Source organism: Rhinoderma darwinii, chromosome 3, assembly GCF_050947455.1.
Source record: "Rhinoderma darwinii isolate aRhiDar2 chromosome 3, aRhiDar2.hap1, whole genome shotgun sequence".
NCBI lineage: Eukaryota > Metazoa > Chordata > Amphibia > Anura > Rhinodermatidae > Rhinoderma > Rhinoderma darwinii.
In genome coordinates, this window is record NC_134689.1 from 241,361,460 (window position 1) to 241,384,025 (window position 22,566).

Here is a 22,566-nt window from a genome sequence, read left to right on the forward strand (position 1 = left end):
GTTAAGGCACGTGACTGCGGCAGCCAATCAATGGCCTCAGGTGTGATGCCGCATATGACCGCGGACACCAGTGTCTTGCTGCAGCTGTCACATGCATGAACGCGGTCATTAAAAAAAAGTGTATCGGTGTGTTTGGTGCAACTTTCTAATTCCTTTTTATTGACTTCATTTTACTTTGAGATACAGCTACCTTGTATCCTATATAGAGCAGCTGTATCTATGATTTTATAGCTGTCTTGCTTTGATTGGGCTGAAACCTGGTAAATTTGTGGTCCCCACTATAAACAACTTTGATTATGCATGATACTATACCAAAACCGAGATCGACCATATACCCCCCTCCTACTTCATTGAGAATTATCCCATATGTATATCTCGTATGTAGCCTACATTTGCCCTATATCATGAAAAATAAGAAGTGGTGTCAACTTGGTCAAATTAGAATAATCGCCAACATCAAAGAAGTGTGTCAAACCCTGATGCATCATAAAAAGTATACATTTTATTGAATCCAAAAATATGTATGTATAGATATATGCCTGCTAAGGGTAAGAGAGATGTGAGATTATATTTTTGGTATCCCCATTTGCAGAATTAACCCATTCAATTAAAAACACGTGCATGGGAGATATATAAAAATTATGTGTGTATATATATATATATATATATATATATATATATATAGTGTGTATACACACACACACACACACACACACACACACACACACACACACACACACACACACACACACACTAATTTTTTTAAATTTATTCCAGAGATAATTTGCCACAGTGTTCGTGGTCATCTGGGTAGAAACCATGTTAAATGGACATAAATACGAGATACAAAATATCACAGCATTGAACCAAATGGTGCACACACTATTATTTAACAATGTTTAGAATGACAACAAGTGGGGGGGGGAGAGATAATTTATACTCCATCTAAATGCAAACTCCCACATCCAATAGTGATAGTGGTTTAATGCTGTTCTAGTCACATTTAGATAGTTAGTCCATGAAACGATGCATAAATGAGATGTATATCTCCATAATGGAAACGTACCCATTAGAAATGTAAGTGGCTACCTGGCGTCACACCCCAACGCGCGATTCGGCTCAAAGCCTTCGTCTTGGTGTGGTGCCAGAAAGTCATAGCGACTTATTTAAATCTAAATGGACCAATAGAATTGGTTCCGCTTACCGATGGCAGCTGTAATGGATGACAGATGAGCATTATGCAAAACATTGTACATAATATTTATTGATTATGCATGATGTTTTGGTGAATCTACCAATAATGTTTCTTGCATAAACTGTTACACTAAATATAATACTTTGTTTCCTTTTAATTTCATAAATACACAAATACTACCGTGCTACTTTATTTACTATGGCATGTGAATTATATTTGGTCCTTTTACAACCACAGCAAAACAGTAAACACTGGCAAGCTCAAATGTTTACGGTCTCTTAGGCTATGTTCACACAGAGTATTTTTGACACGGAAACCGTGCCGCAAAACGTCAAACGGCCCTAAAATGCCTCCCATTAATTTCAATGGGAGGCAGGGGCGGTTTTCTCCCGCGAGCGGTAAAACCGCCTCGTGGGAAAAAGAAGCGACATGCCCTATCTGCGGGCATGTACACCTCTGACCTCCCATTGGCATCAATGGGAGGCAGAGAAGGCGTATTTCGCAGCGTTTTATGCCCGCGGCACTCAATGGCGTGCAGGGAGAGGAAAATCTGCCTCAAACTTCCAAACGGAATTTTGAGGCAGAAATTCCGCCTGCAAAAAAACTGTGTGAACATAGCCTTAGCAGGAGAAGCAGTAAGGGTATATGCGACAATCTGAGTTGATAATGGGTGCCCAGAACCGCTTTTCCACTAGTCGACAGGGCTCCCTGCTCCTTGACCCACAACTTTTGAAGTCTTTTGTTAAGTCTAATTGACATGTGTTGCTTGAATGCCTTTTCAAATAGGTTGTATATCTCTGCAGTTAATACTTTTGCAAGCACTAGGCAGATTCCTATTCAGTAGGTCTGTTAACACGAGATGACAATGTTTTTGGGATCTGTACTGATGGTCAACCAACGTTCCCAGTAACGGATATAACTAATAGCATAGACTGATTTTTAACCGCTTGATAGAAAACTGCAATTTAAGGACATGGTTCATTATTTTGTGTGTTTCCATTTTATTTTAATACTTTTGGAAGGAAATTATTTTTAAAACCTTTCCATTCACTGCCTTGTAAAGAAATGTGGATTTAGGTTAGCAGTGTGCATTAGTTTTTAACTTTAAAAATTATAGATCTTTAGTTTACTTGGTCAAAGAGGAAGGAAAGTCTGTAACAGTGACCCTTCTCCTCCCATATTCCAGATCAAAATAAATAATTGTAAGTCTGTCACGGTTGCCTGCATGTTATGCCGATAATGGAGCGGGACAGTAGAGCCAGCAGTGAGCTTTCACCACCAGCTTTATTACTAAAGAATCCAGAATGGCAAGTGTTTTCTTTCTATTCTCTTCTAATCACTGTCATGTGTTTTCCAGTGCCACTGTATGAAAGGCCCCTTGTCTATTGGCACAGCTACCCTTTTCCATATATATATATATGTATGTGCGCCCCTTGTTTTGTTAATGCTTCATAAGAACACGTTCGGATCAGTTTTCAAAAATTATCAATTAACATGATCAGATTTAAAGGGAAACTTTCAGCAGTTTTGATGCCCCAAAACGGCTGACAGGGTGATATAGGGGAAGGGAAGGGCACTTTAAACTTTTTTTTTTTTTTTTCCCTCGGTCATCCAAATTGCATGACAGATAAACCGCAGTGAGCACCGCTCTCTACTGTTTGACTGCTCTAGCGGCCTGTTAGGAGACTGCTAGCCACGTCACAATCAGAGCAGAGTGGTGGGGCTTGTAGCGTGCAGGAGCATTTGCACATGAAGTCCTGCCTTAGTGGCACATTGCGATCAGCACGTTGGGGGAATTTAAACATAATTTTCTCAGTCCTAAAACTTGCATAACCGATAAAAAGGCAAGCTTAAAATGCTCTTTTCCTCCCCTAATATTACCCAGTCAGCAGTTTTGAGATCTCAACGCTGGTGCTTTAAGGGGAACTTGTCAGCAATTGTAGTTTTCAGTTTCCCATCATCCTAGCTGTTCAGGATCTGCACTATTATACAGTCACCTTATATAGAATAAGGGATTATTTTTACATTTTGTGGCTTTTTTAACGTAACTTTTGCATGATACTTAACCCGTAAGGCCCATGAAAAAGACATTTTGTATTACACCAAATGCTTATGGATGGGATGCGAAGCGTGTGTGTAAGGACTGTTTACATCTGCGGTTAATATTGACCACTGTATTTTAAGCATTAAAAAGAGGGGGGTGACCCCCTCTGACATCCCATCGTCACCCTATTAAGCGTTGGCTTGGCAGCCTGGGGTCCTAATGAAAGCCCCAATGCCTTCCATATTTGCATATTAAGCCCTGCCCTTGGAGTCTGTCAGAATACGATATACTGCAATAAATTAGTATTGCAGTATATAATGCAAAATAAGCCCTCATACTGCTAAATCGATGGAAAAATGTTATGGCTCTCAGAATTTGGCACACAAAATTAATTTATTTTCTCCAAATTTTTTTATTTTCCTTCTAACGTTTTAAAAAAAACTATAGACTTGGTATCGCCATAATCGTATTGACCTACAGACATGTCGTTTTAGTTGCATGCTGAACGCCGTAAAAAATGTGCAAAACAATGAAGGAATCAGTTTGTTGTTTTTTTTTGGTTTTCCATTTTCCTCTTCACAAAGATTAACCCCTTCCCGCTCCTTGACGTACTATTACGTCATGGCAGCTGTATCGTTCGCGCTCCATGCCGTAATAGTACGTCTCGGGAGTAACGGCCGTTTCGGCCGTCCTCCCGACACATACAGGAGCTGTGACACTGCTGTCTTGTTCAGCAGCTGTCACAGCTCCTACAGCGGGGACCGATCGCTGTGTCCCCGCTGATTAACCCCTTAAAAGCCGCGTTCTATAGAGATCGCGGCTTTTTAGGGGTTAAACTGCCATCGCCGGCCTGCTACGCGATAGCGGCCGGCGATGGTGACTATGGCAACCGGACACCAAACAATGGCGTCCGGCTATGCCATAGACGGAAGTCTAGTGGGTCCTGACAACGTCAGGACCCACTATGCTTGCTGTCAGTGAGTAGCTGACAGTTCTAATACACTGCACTACGCATGTAGTGCAGTGTATTAGAATAGCGATCAGGGCCTCCTGCCCTCATGTCCCCTAGTGGGACAAAGTAATAAAGTAAAAAAAAAGTTAAAAAAAGATGTGTAAAAATAAGAAAATAAAAGTTTTAAAAGTAATAAAAGTAAAAGTCCCACTTTTTCCCTTATCAGTCCTTTATTATTAATAAAAATATATAAACAAACAAATAAACTATACATAATTGGTATCGCCGCGTCCGTAACGGCCTGAGCTACAAAATTATTTTGTTATTTATCCCGCACGGTGAACGCCGTAAAAAAAAATATTAATAAACCGTACCACAATCACAATTGTTTGGTCACTTCACCTCCCAAAAAATGGAATAAAAAGAGATCAAAAAGTCGCATGTCCCTAAAAATGGTACTGATGGAAAATACAGTTCGTTACGCAAAAAATAAGTCCTCGCACGGCTTTATTGATTGAAAAATAAAAACGTTATGGCTCTTAGAATAAGGCAACACAAAAAGTGAATGATTGTTTACAAAACGTATTTTATTGTGCAAACGCCATAAGACATAAAAAAAAACTATAAACATCTGGTATCGCCGTGATCGTATCGCCCCGCAGAATAAAGTGAATATGTCATTTATAGCGCACGGTGAACGCTGTCAAAAAAAAAAGTATACAAAAACAATAGTAGAATTGCTGTTTATTAGTCACCACGCCACCTAAAAATGGAATAAAAACTGATCAAAAAGCCGCATGCACCCCAAGAAAACTACAATGGATTCCTCAAGGGGTCTAGTTTCCAAATTGGGGTCACTTTTGGGGGGTTTCCAATGTTTTGGCACCACAAGACCTCTTCAAACCGGACATGGTGCCTAATAAAAAAGAGGGCTCAAAATCCGCTAGGTGCTCCTTTGCTTCGGAGGCCGGTGCTTCAGTCCATTACCGCCCGAGAGCCACATGGGGGATATTTCTCTAAACTGCAGAATCTGGGCAATAAGTATTGAGTTGCGTTTCTCTGATAAATCCTTTTGTGTTATAAAAAAAATGGTATAAAAAGAGTAAATTTCACCTCTACTTTGCTCTAAATTTCTGTGAAACACCTAAAGGGTTCATAAACTTTCTAAATGCTGTTGTGAATACTTTGAGGGGTCTAGTTTCTAAAATGGGGTGTTTGATAGGGGTTTCTAATATATGGGCCCCTCAAAGCAACTTCAGAAATGAACTGGAACCTAAAAAAATAAATAAATGAGGCAATACTTCGCTTCTTACATTATACTGATAATGAGCCGTGCCCACCCCGAGATGACCCCAGTTTTGACCGTTTGTATAAACGGAGACCCCTATTAGACCGTTCCAGTGCCCGGTTTTCCCAAGCATACACCCCCGAGAAGTGTTTTTCTATTGATGAGTCCCTGGTACATTTTAAAGGGAGGGTTCAATTCCGCCAGTACCTGCCGGGTAAGAGGGCAAGGTATGGCGTGAAGATGTATAAGCTGTGAGAGTGCATCAGGGTATACCTACAGGTTTAGGATATATGAAGGAAAGGCCACCCCCAAACCAGACTGCATCCTGGACTACAATAGGTACATGGGAGGGATGGACTTGTCAAATCAAGTCCTGAAGCCCTACAGCGCCATGCGGTGTGGTATAAGAAGCTGGCCGGGCACATCATACAGATGGCTTTGTACAATGCGTATGTGCTACGTCGATGTGCAGGCCAGAGGGGAACTTTCCTGGAATTTCAAGACCTAATCTTTAGGGACCAGGAAGGGGGGGCACCCAGTACTTCTGGAAGCGAGGCCACACGCATCGTACCAGGGCAACACTTTCCAAGAGAAGTTCCCCAAACCGGTGGAAAGGGAAAGAGTCAAAAGAGGTGCAGAGTCTGCTATAAGAGGGGGATAAGGAAGAACACAATATACCAATGTGACACGTGTCCCGAAAAACCAGGGCTCTGTATAAAAGATTGTTTTAAAATGTATCATACATCCCTTGATTTTTAATTTACCCTGATGCACTCCGCACAGCTTACCCCCCTCATCTTTCCCTTCTGAGCCCTGCCGTATGCCCAGGCAGCTGATAACAGCCACATGTAGGGTATTGTCGTACCCAGGAGAACCCACATTACAATTTAAGGGGTGTATATCTCCGGTGGCGCATGCTGGGCACACTATATTGGACACTGAAATGGCATATACATATATAAAATTGCAAATCTCACACTGCACCATCTGCTGCGCATTATCTTTTACACAGTACCTGTGGGGTCAAAATGCTCACTACACCTCTAGATGAATGTCTTAAGGGGTGTAGTTTTTAAAATGGGGTCACTTCTCGGGGGTTTCAACTGTACTGGTACCTCAGGGGCTTCTGCACACATGACTTAGCACCAGAAAAGCTCCAGTAGGCCAAATGGTGGTCCTTTCCTTCTGAGCCCTCCCATGGGCCCAAAGGGCAGTTTATCATCACAAATGGGGTATTGCCGCACTAAGGACAAATTGGGCAACAAAATGGGGTATGTTGTTCCCTGTGAAAATAAGAAATTTTGATCAAAAATGACATCTTATTGGAAAAAATATCATTTTTTTCATTTCACAGCCCAATTCAAATAGGTGCTGTGAAAAAACTGTGCGGTCAAAATGATAACAAAAACCATAAATGAATTCCTTGAGGGGTGTAGTTTCCAAAATGGGGTCACTTCTGGTGGGTTTCCATTGCTTTGATACCTCTGGGGCTCTGCAAATGCAACATGGCACCCGAAAACCAATCCAGCAAAATCTGGACTCCAACAAACACATAGCGCTCCTTTCCGTCTGAGCCCTCCCATGGGCCCAAACGGCAGTTTATCACCACAAATGGGGTCTTGCCGCACTAAGGACAAATTGGGCAACAAAATGGGGTATGTTGTTCCCTGTGAAAATAAGAAATTTTGATCAAAAATGACATCTTATTGGAAAAAAAATAATTTTTTTCATTTCACAGCCCAATTCAAATAGGTGCTGTGAAAAACCTGTGCGGTCAAAATGATAACAAAAACCATAAATGAATTCCTTGAGGGGTGTAGTTTCCAAAATGGGGTCACTTCGGGTGGGTTTCCATTGCTTTGATACCTCTGGGGCTCTGCAAATGCGACATGGCACCCGAAAACCAATCCAGCAAAATCTGGACTCCAACAAACACATAGCGCTCCTTTCCTTCTGAGCCCTCCCATGGGCCCAAACGGCAGTTTATCACCACAAATGGGGTATTGCCGCACTAAGGACAAATTGGGCAACAAAATGGGGTATGTTGTTCCCTGTGAAAATAAGAAAATTTGATCAAAAATGACATTTTATTGGAAAAAATATCATTTTTTTCATTTCACAGCCCAATTCAAATAGGTGCTGTGAAAAAACTGTGCGGTCAAAATGATAACAAAAACCATAAATTAATTCCTTGAGGGGTGTAATTTCCAAAATGGGGTCACTTCTGGTGGGTTTCCATTGTTTTGATACCTCAACGCCTCTTCAAACCTGGCATGCTGCCTAAAATATATTCTAATAAAAAAGAGGCCTCAAAATGCACTAGGTGCTTCTTTGCTTCTAGGGCTTGTGTTTTAGTCCACGAGCGCAGTAGGGCCACATGTGGGACATTTCTAAAAACTGCAGAATCTGGACAATACATATTTAGTAGTGTTTCTCTGGTAAAACCTTCTCTGTTACTAAAAAAAAATTGAATAAAATTGAAATTCAGCAGAAAAAATGAAATTTGCAAATTTCATTTCCACTTTGCTTTAATTCCTGTGAAATGCCTGAAGGGTTAAAAAACTTTCTATATGCTGTTTTGAATACTTTGAGGGGTCTAGTTTTTAAAATGGGGTGTTTTATGGGGGTTTCTAATACATAGGCCCCTCAAATCCACTTCAGAACTGAACTGGCACCTTCAAAAAAAGGCTTTTGAAATTTTCTTAAGAATATGAGAAATTGCTGTTTATGTTCTAAACCTTGTAAAGTCCAAGAAAAATAAAATAATGTTCAAAAAACGATGCCAATCTAAAGTAGACATATGGGAAATGTGAACTAGTAACTATTTTGGGTGGTATAACCGTCTGTTTTTCAAGCAGATGCATTTAAATTCTAAAAAATGCTATTTTTTGTAAATTTTCTCTAAATATTGCAATTTTTCACAAATAAAGACTGAATATATCGACCAAATTTTACCACGAACATGAAGCCCAAAGTGTCACGAGAAAACAATCTCAGAATCGCTTGGATAGGTTTAAGCATTCCGACGTTATTACCACATAAAGTGAAATATGTCAGATTTGAAAAATGGGCTCTGAGCCTTAAGGCCCAAACTAGGCTGCGTCCTTAAGGGGTTAATATTTTCCCATTTCCCAGTACTTTATATGGTACAACAAATGGTGCCATGAAAAAATACAACTCGTCCCGCAAAAATCAAGCACTCATTGGGCTATATTGACGGAAAGATGAAGGTTGGGAGGAAAAAATAAATCCAAAAAATGGTTTTGGTGGGAAGGGGCTGAAATTTTGACCAAATTGTCTAAGCCCCTTTTAATCTTTACTCAACATTCCGCCAGTCTGCATTGGAATAACAATTTAAAGAGGCTCTGTCACCAGATTTTGCTACATCGACTTACCTGCTAACGCCGATGCTGCTGCAGAATCAACTGTAGCCTCTAGTGCCGATGGGTCCTCGCTCGTCCGACACGATGCAGGACCTGGGGCAGGAAGTGAGTGACGTCACAGCGTGATCTCTCGAACACGCTGTGTCTGCACTGCCAGAAGCTGGGCGTTCTGAAGAGAAATGGATGATACTTCTCGTCAGAACGCCCAGCTAGTAAAAGTAGTAAAAACGCCCCGATGTACGCACATAATACACGCCCACTTGTACTTTTACTTTTCAACACGCCCACTTGGACTTTTGCAAGCCTCATTTGCATAAATACAAAAATGGTCATAACTTGGCCAAAAATGCTCGTTTTTTAAAAATAAAAACGTTACTGTAATCTACATTGCAGCGCCTATCTGCTGCAATAGGAGATAGGGGTTGCAAAATCTGGTGACAGAGCCTCTTTAAATAAATATATATATTTTTTTTATCGTTTGGAGTCAAGCATGCCAGTTTTAATGAGGCGTTGCATAACCCTATGGAAATAACAGTAGTTATGCAATGATTGACATTTAAGGCATATATGTAGGATATGCCATTCATGTCTGACAGGTGTGTATAAGACTCCACCTATCTAGAGAACAGCATTCTGTTAGGCCCCCCCCCTCTTTTTTTTTTTTTTGTGTGCAGAAAATGGGCCGGCACAGCCTTCTAAGGCTGGATTCACACGAGTGTGGCGTTTTTGCGCACGCAAAAACCACTTACCAGCTCCGTGGGGCATCAGCATATGATGCGCGGCTGCGTGATTTTCGCGCAGCCGCCATCATTATGACACTCCATTTGGATGTTCGTAAACAGAAAAGCACGTGGTGCTTTTCTGTTTACATTCATCCTTCTGACAGCTGTTGTGCGAATCACGCAGTTCGCACGGAAGTGCTTCCGTGCGGCATGCATGGTTTTCACGCACCCATTGACTTCAATGGGTGCGTGATTCGCGCAAAACGCTGAAAGAACGGACATGTCGTGACTTTTTTCAGCGGACTCACGCTGAGTAAAAATCACGCACATGTCCGCACGGCCCCATAGACTAATATAGGTCCGTGCAACGCGCGTGCAAATCACGCGCGTTGCACGGACGTTTTTCCCCGTTCGTCTGAATAAAGCCTAAAGCTAAGAGAAATGTGAGATTATATTTTTGGTATCCCCATTTCCAGAATTAACCCATTCAATTAAAAATACATGCATGATGATCAATTAAAGGGGTATTCCTAGAATCAACGTTTATTGCCTATCCACAGGATAGGTTTTAAGTGTTTAATTGCTGGAGGCCCTGCCGCTGGGACCACCATGATCTCTAGAACGAGGGTCCTGAGCCCTGCTTTTTCTCCAAACTGCACCCCCTGCAGTGCGGAAGAGCTTGAATGAAGTGAAAGATGTACATGCACCCTGCAGTTCCATTTAGTGTGTTCTTCTCGGCTGTTTTTCTTATAGTGGTTGTGCAGTGAGGAGTAACGGGGGGCTTGGGATTCCTGTTCTATTGATCAGTGGTGGTCTCAGAGGTGAGGATAGGATCATCGATTCTGTGGATAGGTGATAAATGTCACTTCTGGGAATACCCCCCTTAGTAGCAGGCGTTCAAAATGGTGGGATGGTGTTTGAGGTTTTATGATCAAAATGTATATAAAAAACAAACACACAGCTACATTTATGAATAAATAAATATATCCAACAGAGTGTCTGTTATGGCAGGCTGTTTTCTGTTGCACAGTGGGGGTAACAATCTCCCAATAAGTGGGGAACCCGGAGATATTTCATAATGTCAATATTCAGAATACACCATTCAAGGTAAATGTTTTGAAAGTTTTAAATGATCTAGCAAGTGGTTTTGTTTTTTGTTTTGTATATTTTACTTGTTGTATGGGCCTATTTTGCAGCTTGCTACAAAGGTTAAAAGGAAGTAATTTAACACAATGTCAGAACATCCACTAGAAGGACAGACTAGACCAATGATCAATACACTAAGCTATAGATTTCTCCTGTAACTGGGACTGACCTAGTAGATGGTTGTGGAGGTAACTAGTGCTGAAAATGTTGCAATCAGAGAGGTTCTTCGACGCAGCAGCTCTAACATACGTCCAAAAACCTGGTGATCGTGCGATTTGTCACTTTGTTTCTGGGACCTGTAGAGGGAGCGGTACTGACAGTTCCTCTATTATATTAAATTGAAAGCAGAAACCCTTTTAAAACCGTCTCCACTTTCTCTGAAGGGTATCTGGCTGTCAGAGCGGAGCACGTGACCTGTGGCACCACTATCGCAAGTGCAACCGCATTTCTGCAGTGTGGTCAAGACATCAGAAATGAACACATCAGATCACATAGTGACAAAACAGGTCTCCTGGCTGTTAAAGATGCAGATGTGGTGTCTTCCAATAGGTTAATAAGAATGTGCTATATAACCAGGCCTGGCCTGCATCCTGTCCTGGTGTGCGCAGTATGATTGCCTGCTGACTCTTATTTCCTGCTCCTTAAATTTAATAATGCATGGACAAATTACAGTTCCTCTTTTTATAAGAGCTCATCTAGAAATATAATCCCCCTATTTCTCAGGGAAAAAAAAATCCTGACCTAGTGCATTAAAGAGTCTCTCACTTCTTTATTCTGCCTTGTCTGGATTTCAGAGTGCTACCACTTACTTAGTAACGTTTAGTAGTCTGAGTATATAGATCTTAGGGTATGTTCACACGGAGTGTGTTCAGCCATTTTTCGGGTCGTAAATGTTTCGAAAAATTGGAAGCGGAACGCCTCCTAACATCAGCCCAATGATTTCAATGGGAAAAACAGCGTTCTGTTCCGACGGGGCGTTTTTTTACGAGGCTGTTTTTCAAAACTGCCACGTAAAAAACTGCTGCGAAAAAGAAGTGCATGTCACATCTTCAGCCGTTTTTGGAGCCGGTTTTCATAGACTCTATAGAAAAACAGCTCCAAAAATGCCGCGAAAAAAACACTTTGATTAAAAAAAAAGTCTGAAAAATAAGGAGCTGTTTTCCCTTGAAAATAGCTCCGTATTTTTAGACTTTTTTTTTTATGTTGTGTGTGCAAATACCCATATACTTGCAGCGCGTGGCCAGCAATGCAACTGATTAGTCCAAGTGTATTCACCCTCACCCACCCTCCGGCCGCTGATTTACTCTATTCTCACTATGCACGGTAATATGGAGAAAAGTGTCACTCAACGGATAGATAGGAGCATGGATATACTTCTATTTCTGGCGCATGGCAGTTAGAGAGTTCAAGGGCCTGTTAACATCTGCGTTGGAGGCTGTTAGGGGCCTCCATCTCCGATCCGGCTGAGATTACCAGAAACCATAGCACAGCATGCTGCGCTGTTGTCACCAGTAAAACTAGACCCCATGACAGAACCCATTAAAGTCAATGGGTACCTTTGGTCGCCAGTGGTGTCAGTCATGGAACAGAACAATGGAATGACACAACGCAGGTGTGGACATCCTAAACCAGCATGCCCGCCACTACTTTATTCTGCCCTCAGATCTGTTTTATTTTTTATCAATTTATTGCTTGTGCTTGAAAACCTTTCTGCAGATGGGCTCTAATTGTAGCAGAAAAATATCAGCAGATGGTTATTTACCTATGTGGCATATGTTGTAGTGTAACTCCGAGCAAAAACTGAAAATGTAGCTCTTTCCCCTTACTGGCTATCCTCTGGTGCATGGCAACCATTCAGCATGGTCTTAATCTAAAGGAGGCGGGTGAAAGATATGCTCCCTCGACAGTAATTCTAACCGTATCCCGTAGAGTTACACATATTGCTTTTACCTGTTTCCATGTTTATATTTGTGGGTTTGAGTGAGTTACTTTAACATAAGAAATTAGAACGTAGCAGATAAAAGAGAACCTTCCCAAAGTTTTTGAGAAGCAAAAGAAAGGTATATCTGCATTGATTTCGAGCATTTTTTTTTCCTGCATAGGCATCTCATATAACCATCTCATATAACCACTTTAAATGGTGGTCTTATGCGATTTTCTAAGCTCCGTTATGATCAAGTTAATGTGGATCCACTTTGATTTGATTAAAACTGCACTTCGAAAATCACACAGGAGCTGCTGTTCGTGCAGCTCACTGACCTTAGAGCGACTTTCTACAGCCTCTATGTACTGCGATATATAGAAGCTGCAGAAGTGAAACCGGGCACTCATATAATCATTTATGAAGCCCATTACAAAAATGATTACTAAATTGATTTCATTAACCCCCCCCCCCCCCCCCCCCCCCCCCGTTTTCCATAGCCCCTAAGTCTGTTATATAACGTTTCTGTGCATAATTCTCTTGTCTTTTATATTAGGTGTCATTATGCATTGCTACTAATATTCTAAGTGATTTGACTACATTTCCATCCTGTAGATAGGATCGTCTTGCTGTTGATTGCATTAGGGAAGTCCGTATTTCCAGAGATTAGTCAGCAGCTAGGGATTGGCAGTCTGCTGGTTGTAGCCCATCTGCTTTCTTCCAGCTTGATGCTGATGCCATGTCTTTTTCCAAATAATTGTAATCCTTGGTGTTGTACATTCTGGGGTGTTAGGATGCTATTTCAATCACCTGGTTTTTATTTGTTCAGGATTTATATTCCTATTGCTGTTACTACCACTCAGTCTACATTTTTACCAAGATGCTTTTCAGGAAGCAATTCCTCTGTTGTGTGAGAGTCTGAACTATAGACATGTCATTTAGTTAATAAAGATTCCTATGGCCCGCTATATTTAAATATCTTACCACTTATTTAAAAAAAAAAAATCTCAATTATGATAAATCCCTAGTGGCTACACTATTGTTTCTACCAACAAATATATTTTTGTCTTTCCTATATAGATGAGTGTTTTTGTTTGTCAGCCCCCTTGATGACGATGACTATTGCACATATCACAGTTGCTGGAACCCTGGAGCATTTGTAATTGGTGCAAGTTTCTGGTGTGTGCACGTCGTCGTCGTCGTCCCCGTACAGCATCAGCAGTGAAATGTCATGTTACAAGGTGCCCCTTGAGATTAATATTAATGGCCAGCCATGTCATACATGGTTGTGCCGAGTCCTCAGGGATAAGAGCTGCTTTTTACATATTCACCCTAAATGAGGGGACCCCACTTAGTGAAGTCCATAAGCCCTAATGGGGCATATTGATAGGAATAACCCTGTTTAGACCTCCACTTTAAGACACTTTTGTCATGTCAGAAGTTTTGATTGCTTGGGGGTCTGAGCATTGAGACAACCACCGATCGCTAAAACGAAGCGGCAGAAGTGCTCAGGTGAGCGCTGTGCTGCTTAGTTTCTGATCGGCTTTCCTCTTAGCAGTGTACGGACTCATTAGAAAGTCTTTCAGCCCACACAGCGCTCAACTGGTCTCTTCTGCTTCGTTTTGTCGGTGGTAGTTTCAGTGCCCGGACCCCCACCAATCAAAACTTCTGACATGTCAATATGACGTGTTAAAAGTTTAGTTACCCTCATGACATTTCCTTAAAGGGTATTTAGATTAATTCTAAATGGGTCTAGTTAGGGTTTGCATAGCCTTTTCTTCGCTTTAAAGAGGCTCTGTCACCAGATTTTGCAGCCCCTATCTGCTATTGCAGCAGATCGGCGCTGCAATGTAGATGACAGTAACGTTTTTATTTTTAAAAAACGAGCATTTTTGGCCAAGTTATGACCATTTTTGTAGTTATGCAAATGAGGCTTGCAAAAGTCCAAGTGGGTGTGTTTAAAAGTAAAAGTCCAAGTGGGCGTGTATTATGTGCGTACATCGGGGCGTTTTTAATACTTTTACTAGCTGGGCGCTCTGATAAGTATCATCCACTTCTCTTCAGAACGCCCAGCTTCTGGCAGTGCAGATCTGTGACGTCACTCACAGGTCCTGCATCGTGTCGGCACCAGAGGCTACAGTTGATTCTGCATCAGCGTTTGCAGGTAAGTAGCTACATCGACTTACCTGCAAACGCCGATGCTGCTGCAGAATCAACTGAAGCCTCTGGTGCCGATGTGTCCTCGCTCGTCCGACACGATGCAGGACCTGTGAGTGACGTCACAGCGTGATCTGGCAGAAGCTGGGCGTTCTGAAGAGAAGTGGATGATACTTCTCTTCAGAGCGCCCAGCTAGTAAAAGTATTAAAAACGCCCCGATGTACGCACATAATACACGCCCACTTGGACTTTTACTTTTAAACACACCCACTTGGACTTTTGCGAGCCTCATTTGCATAACTACAAAAATGGTCATAACTTGGCCAAAAATGCTCGTTTTTTAAAAATAAAAACGTTACTGTAATCTACATTGCAGCGCCGATCTGCTGCAATAGCAGATAGGGGTTGCAAAATCTGGTGACAGAGCCTCTTTAAGCTGGTTTCCCATGCCAGATGTGATACTAAGGTTAGTGCTTTTAGTTCAGGTAATGGTCAGCACAAGAAGTGGCATATATTCTTAGTTGGTGTACTTCGTGGTTCAAGTGGCACAATATAAGTTTTCACGTTAGGTGACGCCGTCAAATGAAAAGCTTTCTGGATGTTCAGGTAAGTTGTAATGCCGCAGTGTTTTGGTTGGAGTCTGTTTTCCAGACAGTGTTGATTCCTTATTTGCAGGCATGTGTTGATGCTGCTAGTCTCGAAATTATAACTGGAATTGAAAAGCTGTTATAACGTGTTGTTTACATATCACTTATTTCTTTTTCAGTGACTTTTTGATTCTACCTGGGTTTATTGATTTTACTGCAGATGAAGTGGTGAGTGACCTTCTTAGAACCTATGTGGTTAAGTTCTATCATGTGCAATTTCCATTTTCCCATTTATCCCTGACAAAAGGCTAGGGCTACATAGTGACCAAATTAAATTCTGTATCTCTCCATGTGTCAAAGACAGTCCAGCTGAGAAACAAAGAATCTTTCCAAACTAATGTGCAGTACAATGGCAGATCCTTACCTCAATGCTGTTACCTACGTTTTATGTTCGGCTCTCTTAACACTTGGGCCCGTAGTTCCCGTTTAGTGCAGGATACACTACCATCGCACGACCTATACCGCTGGTGCCTGACGGACCCCATTGACTTACAATGGGGCCCTTTGGGTTTTGCCGAGTTATCAGTCTCTTTAAAAAAATAAAAAAAAAGCAGACTAAGGCCTTATTCACACGGACGTGTCTGTCATCAGCATGTCATCAGCATGTGGTGCGCGGCTGCGTGACTTTTGTGCAGTCGACATCAGGATGACACTCTGGTTTTATGTTTACAAACAGAAAAGCACGTGGTGCTTTTCTGTTTTCATTCATAGTTTTTACTACTGTAGCGCGCGGCACACGGAAATGCGTCCGTGTGCCGAGCGCGATTTGCACGCACCCATTGACTTCAATGGGTGCGTGCAGCGCGAAGCACCGGCAAATATAGGACATGTCATGAGTTTCACGCAGCGCACATACGCTGCGTGATTTTCACTGACAGTCTGAACGGCCCCATTCATTCACATAGGTCCGTGCCGCGCGCGTAGCACACGTTCGTGTGAATAAGGCCTAACGCAGAAGTGTAGTCTTAGGCTTAATTCAAACAGGGTTTCTTGGCATGGTTTTTTACTTGGAATTGAGGCAGGTTTTTCCACCTGCAAAATACACTGTGAACAGGGTCATGGAAAGAAGTAGGCGATCGATATAAGTGAATATTACTGAAGGATAACGCTACACGTGGTAGGTTTGTAGTCTAACCATAGACACACATTGGGGGTGAGCTCACTGTAACAGGTGATGGTGGTCACTGCAGTCTAGGGGCCTAATGAAGGCCCACAGGTCTGCTGGCTTCAAGCTCCTATTAATCAGATAATATTAGTTCGTTCCCCTAGGGGACTTTAACAAGCCAACTTTATTGGAAAATGGTCTTAATATTTTTTTGGACACAAATTAAATAAGTTAAGAGAACCTTTTTCATATTTTTCCCTTTTTAAGTAAAATTTTTAAAAAAGCATAATAATTGGTATCGCTGCCTCCGTAAAGTCCAGACTATTACAACATGACTTTATTTAACCTGCAGGATGAACGTCATAAAAAAAACAACCCACCAGAACTGCCGTTTTTGTTTTTCTCACCTTTCCCTAAAAATAGAATGAAAAATGATTAGAAGATAATACGTACCCAAAAATGTCACCAATTAAAACTATAGCTTGCCCCACAAAAAAAAAAAGCACTTTCACACCACATAATGCAAAAATAAGTTACGGCTCTCACGTCTAGTGACACAAACAATTTTTTTTTTTTTGTTTTTTTTTTCTTTTGTAAAAGCAGTACATTTAAAAAAACAAACCTGAATTGTTTTTTTCGCCGTAATCCTATTCACACGCAGATTGAAGTTAACGTATTGCTTTTACCACATGGTGAACGCTGTAAAGCAAAGCCTAAAAAAAAAATTACGGAATAGTTTTTGGTTTGTTTTTTTTAATTACACAACACAAATATTTTTTTTTAATGTCTTCGTACATTCAATTGTACATTAAATGGTGCCATTGAAAACTACAACTCGTCCTGCAAAAACGAAGTCAGACGGCTATGTTGACAGACTGGTTTTTGAAATGCGGTTCGTCAGACAGATTGAACGGAACGGATTACTGGAAGCCCAACACGGATGTGAACAGGCCCCAGTCCATGGTCCTAGATCGGACTTCACCAATGTGATCTTCTGACTTTTATATCTGAAGATCAATATTCCAATAATGATCCAAAACAACAAATGTACTGTGGCCCAGACTCCGATAGAATATTAAACCAAACTAAAGCTCCTTAAGAGTATAAAGGCCACTAGAAAAATTACTTGTACACTTAGTAAAATCTATCTTTTAAGAGTACAGAATTAAGAACACGGATACAAAGTGCCGAGTGTCGCTATAAAAAAAATCTAGTAACTATACGAATTCCTACGGATGTGAATACATAGAAATCATGAGCGCTGTCAATACCATAAGTATTAGACAACTATAATTTTTGAGCGTTGTCCCATTTACGATATTGTCAATTTTATTAATTAAATCTTTACGACTAAATTGACATCCTATTTATGTATCGGTTGTATGAGTTCTCCAGAAACATTGGTGACTTAGGCCAAATTCACACAGCTTTTTTTTTTTTTGGTGCTGAATTTGACGTGGAAACAGTGTCTGACACAGCGCCCAAAAATGGCCAAAACCACCTACCATTGATCTAAATGGGAGGCGGAGGCATTTTTTTTCTGCGGCAGCTTTTTCCGCTTGCTTGCGGGGAAAAAAAATCTATTTCCTTTCATGCTGCGGTTCTGCCTCCGACCCCCCCCCCCCCCCCATTGAAATCCTGAATAAACTGAGGCAGATATTTTTCTTTTACACTGGCCGATTATCGGGCAGACAAGTGTTGATAGAACGCTCAGTGCCAATAATTTCCCTGTGTAAACAGGGCAGCGATCAGCAGATTAAAGTGCGAACACTCATTCATCTGCTGATTGTATAGTTTTAAAAAAACTAAATATTTTCGTTGTCTACCGCACATCTCCCTATGTAAACCTGCCGACGTGATAATGTATAGGGACGAGCGATCGGAGGAACGACCGCTTGTCCCCATCCACAGCTCCGTGTGACAGGAGCAAACGAGCGCCGATCTACGATGTCTCGTTGATCGCTGCACAGGCTGATTATCTGTACTTGGAGCTTTCTACTGTCTATGGCTGTATTTCTATTTGTTACATTTTGTAGTATTGAGGTTACAGAAGATGGTTGTCGTATTGTTTCCTTGTATGTAAATGACCGCACCAAAGGTGCTTTCTTTATAGTGTTTGCACGCTTGTATCTCACCCATATTCACGAGTTGACAAATAACTTCAACATATCATGTAACCTCCATGAGTTGTCTTTGTTTATATTTTTCCTCACCCAAAGAGGACTTTGTAATGGTCCGTTTGAAAACGTGTTGGTTTGATGGCTTCTGCTACCATCTTGTGGTGAACTAAAAGACAGCAACTGAATTCTTCCTCCTGTCCTGACAAAAGGGTGTAATAAAGGGGGATATTTGACTGTATGCATGGCTGATTTCAACCCTACCGATCCCTTAGATGAAATGATTATGCCCCACTACGGAACACCCCATCCTTGTGGCAAGTAGTACTAACACACCATTTTAATAACTGGCGCGAAAGAAAAGTAGAGCAGTCAGCCATATTGACCAATCTAATTCCACTGCTCCGTTTTCAGAGGCTGCTTGGAAAATCAAAGCCGTGACCTGATTGGTTGCTACTAATTACTCTCGTTTTCCTTTGCACCGGTTTTGATCTCCCAACAGTAATGCTGCCTTGTCTGTCTGCTAGCGTGTAACTTCTCTCTTGATGTACTGATTATTGTTATAGATCATCACGGTAGAATGTCTGTGTGCTTTAGCAGTAATGCATTCTTAAGTCTCCACAAAAGTTATTGCCGGCGGTGGGCAGCATATACACTAATAAACTGCACCCTGCTGTTTGTAAATGTATATTTACAGAATAGGTTTGTGCGTTAGTTTAAATTTTTAGACAAGTAATTTAATGCTTAAAATGCAATGTATTTGCAGGACCTGACTTCTGCATTGACACGCAAGATAACTCTGAAGACCCCTTTGATCTCCTCTCCAATGGACACAGTGACCGAATCTGATATGGCCATTGCCATGGCGGTGAGTAAGATGCAGGAGAGGTGTGTGTGTGTCACAGATGTACCAGCTGTCTGACCTATTGTATGCCCAGTTTAATTGGAACGCATGAAGTCTGCTGCGTCGCAGTCAATGTCCTGACGTTTCCTGGCAACAGGATGCTGCACATCACACACTGACTGTCGCAGCCTGAGAGGAACTGTGGCGGCACTTTTCCCTCCAGGCCTGGTTGCACCTTCCTGTGACCGCGATTGGTCAGCGTCATACACTCCTCTGTACAACGCCCACTTTGTCTAAAGTAAAAGTACGCCCACTTGAGCATTAAGAAACTCATTCGCATAAATCTAAAATCGTTAATAACGTGGTGAAAATAGATTGTTTTTTTAAATAAAAAGCATTACTGTCACCTACATTATAGCTGATCTCCTTATGTAGGAGATAGGGCACTTATAATGTGGTGACAGAGCCTCTAAGTCTCCTGCAGCTACGCCAAATAAGAAGTTATGAGTGCTGGGATGCAAAGAAAAAAAAATCAATAAGTTCTGTCCTCAAGGCAAAAAAATGTAAATGTATAGTTGAAAAAAAAATGCTTAAAATATTAGTTGAGCTTTTTGCCGCTACTTTTGAGCCTTGTTCACACAATGCAGATTTTGCAATTTTATGCCAAAACCAGAATTGGATCCAGGAGAGCAGACCTAGAAGTACTATTTGGTTTATAGTCTTCTAGTTTTGGCTTAAAAAATACCTGCAAAATCTACACTGTGAAAACAAAATCTTAGGGTGGATTTGCACGCGGCAGATTTTTTCGCAGAAATGTCTGCGACTGAAAATCAGTTCCATTCATCTGAATACAGTTGTTTCTGCAGCAGGTGCATGGATTTCCGCAAGTACTCTTCAGGGGAATGAACCAATTTTCAGAATATTGATATTTAGTGTTTTTATAGTTGCTTGACTCACTACTGAATTGTTCCTTTTAATTTCCTGTATTACAGTTGATGGGGGGGATTGGGATTATTCACCACAACTGTACACCGGAGTTTCAGGCTAATGAAGTTCGTAAAGTCAAGGTAAAATGAAAGGTCACAGTGTGTTATCTGTTTCCCATAGGACGGTATTTAAAGGGCCACTACCATCACAAAGGAGTAATATAATAGTAGGTGGGAGTGGCCGTTCTATAGTCCTCTTAAGATTTGTCCTCCTGTTTATCTAGACCTATTAACATTTTCTCCCAAATTTTAATCGATTGGAAAAATATCGAGGTGCTAAGCTATATGTGACAAACGCAAGGGGACTGACATGAGTCACAATGTCCTTCTACTTTCTCAGACAAGATATGAATAAGTAAAAATTCTACCTGCTTGACAAGACAGCCCCCCCTTGTGTACGTTTGTAGTAGTACTGGGTCTGTGTTCTGTCCGACAAAATAGTGATGTAGCAAAGCGGAGTGTATATCCTGTCAGCCGTAGTAGTGATACAGTAGTGATGAATGTCAGATCTAGCTGCGCTGAATCTATTGGATTTATCAGCGTTGTCTTTGTACTGGATATCATTAGAAACCGTGCTTGGGCAGAGGTATGTTCCCACACAGGATAAGCTGCGTATTTTCTGCAGCAGAATCTAGAGGGGAGAAAAAAACCCTCAGAAATCCATGGAAAATAGTGTTTTTGCTGAGCATATTGCTGCGGAAGAGCTGCAGGTTTTTCCTGCCGATTTAGTGTTAAACATTGATTATAGCAAAGTATATGCGCACCTGCAGATTTCAATTAGTTTTCACTGCATTTCCGCTGTGTAAACTGTAAAAAACGCAACAAAACCAATGGGTTTAAGTCTATGGACCAAACACGCAGGATCTCCACAAAAAAGCTGCAGCATAAATGGGCATGCTGCGGAATTGAAAGTCGTACCGCAGAACACTTTCCGCACGACTTTTCTGGATTGTTTTTTCCGCAGGGTGGGCATGTGATTTTTCTAAATCTCATTCACGTTGCTGCTACTGTAAATGCTGCAAAATTTCCACACAGAATTCCGTTGCGGAAATTCGGCAGCGTTTACGCTACGTGGGAACCCGGCCTTAGGCTGTTTCAGTTCAAAAGGTAGAATTTTGCTGTGGATATTGTGAAGGCATTGGTCCTAAAAGGCTTGCCACGATATCGGCGCAAATCTTGCTGGTCATGAGGATTTACTACAATGTAACTGAATAGGAAAAAGCTATTGGCCTAGTGTCCGGAGCGTTTTTTCCCATAGAGTATTGTCTAGACTATATATTATAGCTCCTCTCAGCTGTGAGAAGTATGTCTGTACTGGTTTTACGTCTCTATAAACAAGAGTATTTCCATTCAATAACACAAGCAGAGATCTTTACGCTGGGACATTCTGTTTAATTAGTAAAGGCAAAAATCTTGTACAATATAATGACATCCTCGGACTGGATCAGTGTTTGTCCTTACTGATCTTATTTCAGAAGGTGAATGCTGCAATATGGTCCGTGTCATCTGCTGGTTGATAGTGAGACGTCAGCCAGTTCTAATTACCTCAAGGAAGTAATATGGTTTCGTGAAGCTAAAGTGTCATCTTCTCTGCTTGCTTCCCTTTCCTCCAGAAATTCGAGCAAGGATTTATTACTGACCCAGTTGTTATGAGTCCCAACCACACTGTGGGAGATGTGTTTGAAGCTAAAAACAGACATGGATTTTCGGGCATCCCAGTAACAGAAACTGGAAAAATGGGCAGCAAATTAGTGGGGATTGTGACTTCAAGAGACATAGATTTTTTAACAGAAAAGGACTACACGACGTACTTAAGTGAGGTAATATATTGGCCGCTCCTTATGTTACTGTATAATGTTATCCTGTGCTTTTTTTTCAATTATGCAGAAAGTTTTGATTTTAATTGTTTGCTACTCATAATGTATTATTTTGATCTTTGTATTTTCTTAAAATTAGGCCAGAAATAAACTGCTAAAGTGAGCCTGTCATTTCATCTCTCGCTCTCTCATCGCCCCACCAGGCTAAACGGTGGTTGGATTATCCTCGTTCTATATAGGT

The 22,566-nt window shown here is 41.3% G+C and overlaps 1 protein-coding gene across 6 annotated transcripts in view; it reads left to right on the forward strand.

The window, feature by feature from the left end:
* The window catches only part of IMPDH1 (inosine monophosphate dehydrogenase 1), a 62,378-nt gene that overhangs the window by 11,999 nt on the left and 27,813 nt on the right, over positions 1–22,566 (forward strand). For 5 of the 6 annotated variants that reach the window (XM_075857573.1, XM_075857571.1, XM_075857570.1 and 2 more), the window contains exons 3-6: positions 15,576–15,624; positions 19,445–19,546; positions 20,515–20,589; positions 22,122–22,328. In XM_075857573.1, coding sequence (XP_075713688.1) covers positions 15,576–15,624; positions 19,445–19,546; positions 20,515–20,589; positions 22,122–22,328 — 433 coding nt within the window. Of the gene's footprint in view, positions 1–2,387; positions 2,503–15,575; positions 15,625–19,444; positions 19,547–20,514; positions 20,590–22,121; positions 22,329–22,566 lie in introns of those variants that run through there. The other variant, XM_075857575.1, reaches the window with a different exon arrangement.